Consider the following 8,442-nt stretch of genomic DNA (forward strand, 5'->3'; position numbering starts at 1 on the left):
GTATTTTAAAGCCTTTTATTTCATTTCTTTACATTTTTAAACAAACATATTAGTCACCAACACAAAGTCATCCTTGGTTCTACATACTATGCCGGATTTTAACCCGGGTACGATGATGAGTACCGACTGATTACATTCAAATGGACTTAAAACAATTAGTCCATAATCATTTTCAAAACTATTCATGTCAAGTTTGTCAAATCGAACCCGACACCGAATATTGTCAAAATAATGACGATTATTCGAGTCGAGTTCTTCAAATCAACAAATGCGGTCTAAAACGACCCCTTCAAATCAAACCGGGTTCAAATACCCATTTCCAACACGTTTTATAATGTTTTCTAAAAGGTCAGAACACGGCACATAAACCGTGGGCTAACCCGCGCCTAAACAGGCTCTCCATTTCTCATTTTCAAAACAAGAGGGAGGCCCCTTACACCGCCGGCTGGCTCGCGCCTCATATAGCCGTCTGGTACAGGGCCTGTTCCCTTCCAGCATTAGTCTAGGATGATCCCGACTCCGGTTAACCCGGATATAGGATGGATCAGATGACTATTTGATTATCCAAAACCATATTTGCAAAATGCCTTACTAAGACAAATAGATCATGTTATGCACCCTAAACCTAATACGGTAAATGGATGTTTAATTTCCGTCTTGCATGCAAATTAACCATTAATCCAACTAGACATCTTATACTTGATACTTGGATTAAATCAACCGACTTAGAAAGCTCTCACATGTTAGGTTTAAATCATTGGATGCGCATTCATGCATTTAAACCGTTTTATCAACTTTTGCATTCAACCAACCAAGATCGATCAATGGAGGCCGCTAAACGCGGGCGGGATTGGGTGTCTGATTAAAGCGCTTCCCAATACGTACCTTCACCTCTTACTCAGAAACTTTGGATAGTGGACGACTTTATCCAGGGCGTACGAGAGTCATTCTAGAGATAGGATGCTAAAGAGGGACGATTTCCTTATCTTTAGTACCTATGTCAAACGCTGCTTTGTGCTTCGATTTGACCGAGGTATAAAGTGGAATTCGAACGGGTTCCAGGCATCCCACAAATGCTTGGTGGCGACTCCGAACATCTCTAATCGTTTCGAGACCCTTACCGAGACGAAACCGACCGATCTAAAACGATCCGGTCGAAAGCATTTTTACGCCGCTGAGCGTGGCTTTCAAAAAGACCGATATACGTCCACAGATTGGCCTGGCGTGTAGATGGCTATGTCCACACGATGTAAGGAGGCTCTTAGTAGACGGAGGCAGCACACTGAACATGATCATGCTAGACGTGCTCAAAGCAATGAAGATCAAAGAGGATCAAATCACCAAGAAGTCCATTGTCTTGGTAGGGTTCAGTGGTGAGACAAAGAACACATTGGGAGAAATCTATCTTCCTACCTATGTTGAAGGCGTTGCATCCTATAAAAGATTTGGAGTCCTGGACTGCCTATCCTCCTATAACGTCATCCTAGGCGGACCTTGGATTCACAATGTCAAGAATGTCCCCTCAACTTATCATCAGTGCATCAAGATACAAACAGATTGGAGAGTGACAACTATTAAAGGTGAACATAAGTCAACCCAGGAATGCTACACCGAGGCCCTAAAGCCTTCTAAGGCAGGTAAGTCCCTCGCATAGCAATTACCGTACCCTGTCAGGAGCACATATGTGGCGCCACCCAAGATGGAAACAGATCAGGTAATCCTCAACCCTGAGTACCCTGACAGGTATGTTCTAGTTGGCTCTGATGCCCTAATTCAGTGAGGCCTAAGTTAGTAAGTTTCCTTAAAAGTAAATTTTCTTGTTTTGCTTGGTCTCATTTTGATATGACTGAGATTAGTGCTGATATTATCACTCATAAGCTTAATATTGACATATCTTCCAAGCCTGTACAACAGAAAAGACGAAAGTTTGCACCAGAAAGAAACACCATTATCAATGAAGAAGTGGACAAACTCCTTGACATGGGCATGATCAATGAAGTAATGTACCCTGAATGGCTAGCAAACGTAGTGGTCGTGTTGAAAAAGAATGGCAAATTGAGAGTCTGTGTAGATTACACTGACTTAAACAAAGCATGCCTGAAATATCCATTCCTTCTTCCACATATTGATGCCATGGTAGATGCAATAGGAGGACACAAAACGCTCACGTTCATGGATGCAGTGGATTCAATCAGATAAAGATGTACCCTGCTGACCAGGAGAGTACTGCATTCATTACTGACCGGGGTATATACTGTTACACTGCCACGCCATTCGGTCTAAAGAATGCAGGGGCAACAAACCAGCGCCTAGTCAATATGATGTTCAAAAATCAGATTGGGGACACCATGGAGGTCTACATTAATGACATGGTGGTGAAGTCAAAAAATGCACAAGATCATGTGAAACACTTGGAACAAGCATTTCAAATTCTAGAAAGATACAACATGAAGCTCAACCCTGCAAAATGCCACTTCAGAGTTTCTACAAGGAAGTTCTTAGGCTATATGGTGACCAAAAGAGGCATAGAAGCAAGCCCTGAACAGCTCAAGGCTATACTAGAGTTACAGTCACATAAATCTGTCAAAGACATTAAAAAATTGACAGGAAGGGTAGCTGCCCTGAACAGGTTCATATCCAGATCATCTGAAAGGTGTAAAATATTTTACAACCTATTCAGAAAAAAATAAGCTGTTCCAATGGACTCCTGAACACGAAAAAGCCTTCCAAGATTTAAAATTATATCTCTCATCTCCACCTTTACTAGCCAAACCAGAAAAGGGAGAACCCTTGTCAGTATACCTCTCCGTCACTGAAACTGCGGTAAGTGCAGCCTTGGTAAAGGAAATGGAAGGCCAGTAACACCATGTCTATTATGTAAGTAGAAGCCTACTAGATGCGGAAATGAGGTATGGTTTACTTGAAAAGTATGTTTTAGCTTTGATTATGTCATGTGCCAAGATCCGTCCTTATTTTGAGTCTCACCCTATAATAGTCAAGACCAACCTACCCATAAAAGCTGTCATACGCAAACCTGAACTATCAGGCAGGATGGCCAAATGGTCAGTCCAGATTAGTACCTATGATATTACCTTTGAACCCATTACAACGATCAAATCACAGGCCTTAGCAGACTTTGTAGCTGATTTCAGCCCTAACCTAGAATCAGACCTGACCAAGGAAGTCAATCAATTAGAAAAAAAAAACTCGGACCAGTAGTTGACTATGTTCACATATGGGGCATCCAACGTAAGGGGGATAGGGTTAGGATTAATGCTAAAATCACCACAAGGGGACACTATAGCCCAGGTTGTGAGTTGTGAATTCAAAGCTACTAACAACAAGGCTGAATATGAAGCCCTCATAGCAGGACTCAAGGTATTCTAGACCTCGGTGTTCAAAACTTAAAGGTAAAAACTGATTCACTTCTTATTGCAAGTCAAATAAAAGGAATTTATACAGCAAAGGATGAAGAAATGATTTTATATTTAGAATATGCTAAAAAACATTGCGATAAATTCGTTTCATTTGACATTGAGCAAATACCAAGAGACCTGAATACCCAAGCTGATGCTTTGGCCAACCTTGGTTCTAATTTTACCCCTGCTATTTCTGATAAGATACATATTGTTCATATACTTGAACCTGCTATCAGCAAACCTAAACAAGTTAGTCATGTCAACACTGACAGTGACTCCTGGACTAAACCGTACTATGATTGGTTCCTGAGGCATACTACCTTAGGGCAGGCACGAAGCCAGGGCATTTAAGATTAGGGCCTCTTCTTATTCCATCATCAATAACACTCTGTTTAAAAGATCTCAGGTTGGACCCTATCTAAGGTGCCTTGAGCCACATGAAGCCAAACAAGTACTTCAAGAAATTCATGAAGGATATTGCGGCAACCATAAAAGAGGAAGAAGCCTGGCAAGCAAAGTACTCAGGACTGGCTATTACTGGCCTACCCTGAGGACTGACTGTCTAGAATATTGTGCAAAGTGTGAAGCCTGCCAAATACATGCCCCGATTATTCATCAGCCATCATAACTACTACATTCAATTTCGATACCCTGGCCATTTATGAAGTGGGGCATGGATATAGTAGGAAAACTCTCGGTAGCACCAGGCCAAAAAGTGTTCATGTTAGCCATGACTGACTACTTCTCCAAATGGATTGAAGAGGATTCCTTCAGGAAGGTTACTGAGAAGGAAGTAATATCCTTCATCAGGACAAATATTATATGCAGATATGGAGTCCCTTCAGAGATAGTGTGCGACAATGGCACTCAATTCGTTGGGAAAAGGACCAAGGCTTTCTGTGACGAATGGAATATCAACCTGGTGACTTCAATGCCTGGTTATTCAAAAGCAAATGGTCAGGCTGAATCAAGCAACAAGGTACTCATTAACTGCCTAAAAAAGAAGTTAAAGAGTAGACGAGGCAGATGGGCCGAAGAACTTCCACTAGTACTATGGGCAGACAGGACAACTCCAAAAACATCAACAGGCCAGACACCTTATTCCCTGGTGTATGGTTGTGAAGCAGTCATCCCTGCAGAAGTACACGTTCCAACCTTAAGATACAGCCTAAACAACATCGAGACAATGCCGACCTGATGCAAGACAACTTAGTCCTGACAAAAGAACCTAGAGACTCTGCTAAAATCAGGATGGCCTCATATCAACAAACAGTAACTAAAAGTTATAACAAGAATGTCAAAATCAGATTTTTTTAGGGAAGGAGACCTTGTTCTACGAAAAGTATTCCCAAACAAAAAAGAAAAATCAGCAGGCAAATTAGCCCCTGCATGGGAAGGTCCATATTTAATAGACTCAATCGTCGGACAGGAAGCATAAAGGCTACAAACCTTAGAAGGAGAAATGATCCCAAGGTCCTGGAATGTAACTCATTTGAAACTATTTCATATACTGATTCTTGAAATGAAAACAACTATACCCTATCCTGACAAGGTAAAATTCAAATTTAAACTCATAACTATTTGATTTTTGCTCAATTTGCCTGATAAAATTGCCTGCCTTATATGATCAATTTGTAAATTCTATGTGTACCCTGTATGAAAAAACGTATATGTTCAACTTTGCTTATACATACTTGAATATAATATTTGAATCCTGAAAATATTATACGTGAATTGTTGCTGCTTGAATAAAATCTTAAGGATTGAGGGCTACCCTATTATAGCTGTACTTTTCAAAGTACCTTTCAAAAAAATTTCTGCACCCTGTCGTGCCCAAACGAAGGGTGGTGACCTACACCAGATACGGTAAATACGGGCATGAATATTGCTCAACACGGGTATTTACTGCACACCTCTACAACTGCTGGATGAACCACTGGACGTGTAAGAAGGTGAGAGACCCTGAAGACCGTCCAAATGTCCTCCCGACATGACGAATACCAAGCCCTTCAGTCAGGCACGGGACATAAGCCCTCCAGTCAGGTCAGATCCCACCCACTTTAATCATAACAGAAAAACTGCATATGATTAAGAATTTAATAAAACATATGACAGGTTAATAGGTTGAAAACTCTTTTTTAACAGGTTAACAGGTTGAAGTAAAATTTGCCAAGTCAAGAAGCAACGAAATGACAAATCCAGAAATAAAAAGCAAGCCAAAAAGGCAAACTTGCTATTAATACCAAACCCTCACCCCCTGAGACAAAGGCAACAAAAAATTTAACTTGTCAGGGATACCTTCGCTGACAAGAGGCACAAAAATATCAGATGGTTTATCCAGGGACATCCCCCCTGGATGGGCCAAACCAAAGATATTAAACTTTCTTAAAAACTACTACTTCTCCTGATAAGCAGCATCAGCAACATCACCCTCAGCCTTCTTGGCAACCTCAACATCCTGCTCCACCGGAGAGTCCATTGCCTCCTCTTCACCAAGGTTGTGCAGGTTAGGATACCTCTTAGCAGCTAGAGCCATCTCAGCTTCAGGGTCTCATTTAGCTCTAGCCTCTACAGGCTCAGTCATTGCAGCAACTTTCCTCCTGATAAAGAAGTAGAAAGCAGCATCATCAAGCTTGCCTTCCAAATCATCCTTCTCCATGTTGAGCTCCGCATTCCTCTCCAAAGCCTCTTGCAACAGTTATTTGGCAGATCTGGCCTCCAACTTGGAAGCATCACGCTCAAGCTGCGCCCTCTACAAATCAGCCCTGGCAGCAACTAAATCAGCCTGACCAAAAGAAAACTCAGACTTCAACTTATCAAATTCAGAGCCAAGTGAATTTACCCTGGCCACCAGTGAAGTAGATTGATAAGCGTTGAGAAGACATGTCATCGCAGCCTGGATATGAAAATAAAACCAAACCATCAACAACACAGGTCAAGAAGCTGCCAAAAAGAAAAATCAGGCTAAAAGAAGAATCAAGCTACGTCTCCTAGAGATGCAAGAGCGTCTGTCACACGATTGACAGCATGATCCACCACGGCAACTGCCTTAGTAGAAGATTCAACAGGATCGACAAGGTTGAAGGAGAGATAGAGGTAGCAAACTCCTGGATCTTCTCCCTAGCAGAATCCATATTATCCACCCTAGCCTTGACCTCCCTAATAGGAGGAGCAATACCAGCCGCATCCTGCTTTCTCTTTTGAGTTGCGGAAGATGTCTCAACAGTTACAGAAGGTGCAACAGGAATATCCGGGACAACAGGAACAACAGTCAGGTTAATTGGCTTGTCAGCTTCAGTACCAAGACCACCACTGCCAAGAGAACCCTCTTCCTTAATCTGAGCAAGCCTGGCATTTAGATTAGTCGTGCCAAACCTGCCACGCCTAGAATATAACTTTGTATCTGCAACATGAGACACTGTAATAGTAATAAAGATGAAGCCACTACAAACAGACTCCCTTGAGTAAAAAACTAAAAGGGAAGAAAGCGTACTACCAGAAATAGAAACCTCAGCAGGCTTGGCAGACTTGAGAGCCCTGGGGACATTTTTAGCTTTTAAGCAACGTGGAAAATGAGCAGCCCCACTATAATATGGCCACGACCTTTCAATAGAAGGAAGAGCCAGGAAAGCAGTTTCCCTCTCGGAAGGATAATCTACATTGCTCACCCAATCGTCCACTGAAAAGCAAGGTACACTCTGTTAAATATTTCCTGCTTTCCTTTTTTACTAACAATATATATGCAGGAAAGACAAAATAACAAAGAACTTACCAGTAACGCAAGCATCATAATTGAGATATGTCAGGCCAGGCCCAACAAAATTGGTCCTAATAAACATATAGCCAGCAGCCCAATTCTTATTAGCGCCGCTGTCCAAATTGCTGAAAAGAGGAGTAGTCGAGGGCCTAGTCGTGAACTTAACCCTACCAGGACTATGGGTCTTCAAAAGATAGCAGCTTTTCAAGTCACCTAAAGTGAAGGACGGGTTATGCTTCCCGCACAGAAACACGATTGAATGAACCACCTTCCAAACTAAAGGCATGATCTGATATGGTGGAACACCAATCTCCTTAACCAGTTCCATCATCAAAGAGGAGAGAGGCAATTTGCAACCAGCCCTAAAAGCCCAATCATGAATACAGAACCAACCAGGAAAAGCCCAGTTAGCCCTGATCGGTTAATCTTCAGGGATCCAGACATCACAATCAGCAGGGATAAATCCCTTATCCTTTAAAATACTCTCAAACTCAGGTTTGAGACGGTTGGGAAGGCTAATGTGCTCGCTAAGTGCTTTTGTTGGCTTAAATTCAAAGTCGCCATGAAATATAGACACCATCTCCATAGCAGGAGTACGTACCCGATGGAATTTCAGAAGACTCGGGTTTATTTTCAGAGGTTTGTTCAGGGTTTGGAACATCAGGAGTACCAGAAGCAAGTGCTCCCCTAGTTGATTTCCTTTTTACAACCATTGTTTTATTTTTTGGTAATTTATGGGAAGATGGACGGAGGTTGAAGATGAAGATTGAAGAATAAATAAGAAGGATTTCAGTAGAATTAATCAGGTTTTTGGTGAAGAATGAAACAAGAGTAAAAGGAGTATTTATAATGTGGTGAAAACCTAGGGTTACTGCAAGTTGCAAGCAGTTATTTTGGGAGTTGCAGTAAATAGACAATTGTCGCATTTAAATCAACTAGCCGTTTCTTTACAATAATTACACTCAACCGTCTGAAATAAGTTACTTAATGATGTTTATCTTCTCGTTACTGACCCTACTCAGCGACAATGAGATGATAAAGGGGCAATTGTTAAGCCTGATATTTCCCCGATATGTTCAGAGAACTATATCGTACCCTGGTGATGAGTAGCATTTTAGTCGTATTTTACCCATATTTTTACTCCTATTCAACTCGATTTTGTGTGCGTTAAATGACTTCATAGCTCATTTATTTACTAATTTATAATAATTAGTTGCATTAGTTATATTTAATATTTAGTCGGGTTTTTATATGATATTAGTATTT

General features: G+C 41.3%; 1 protein-coding gene across 1 annotated transcript; it reads left to right on the forward strand.

The window, feature by feature from the left end:
• Positions 1 to 1,288: 1,288 nt before the first annotated feature.
• Positions 1,289 to 2,199, forward strand: LOC141613521 (uncharacterized). Its single transcript, XM_074432260.1, has 2 exons — positions 1,289 to 1,637; positions 1,778 to 2,199. The coding sequence occupies exons 1-2, from the start codon at positions 1,289 to 1,291 to the stop codon at positions 2,197 to 2,199; spliced, it is 771 nt and encodes a 256-aa protein (XP_074288361.1).
• The last annotated feature ends 6,243 nt before the right edge of the window (positions 2,200 to 8,442 follow it).

This window comes from Silene latifolia, chromosome 11 (assembly GCF_048544455.1).
Source record: "Silene latifolia isolate original U9 population chromosome 11, ASM4854445v1, whole genome shotgun sequence".
Classification (NCBI taxonomy): domain Eukaryota; kingdom Viridiplantae; phylum Streptophyta; class Magnoliopsida; order Caryophyllales; family Caryophyllaceae; genus Silene; species Silene latifolia.

Excerpts from the sequence above, each read along its gene's own strand:
- LOC141613521 (XM_074432260.1), top strand. The coding sequence starts at position 1,289 with ATGATCATGCTAGACGTGCTCAAAGCAATGAAGATCAAAGAGGATCAA. Across the intron at positions 1,638-1,777 it reads CCTAAAGCCTTCTAAGGCAG|TGAGGCCTAAGTTAGTAAGT; the intron begins GTAAGTCCCTCG and ends GCCCTAATTCAG.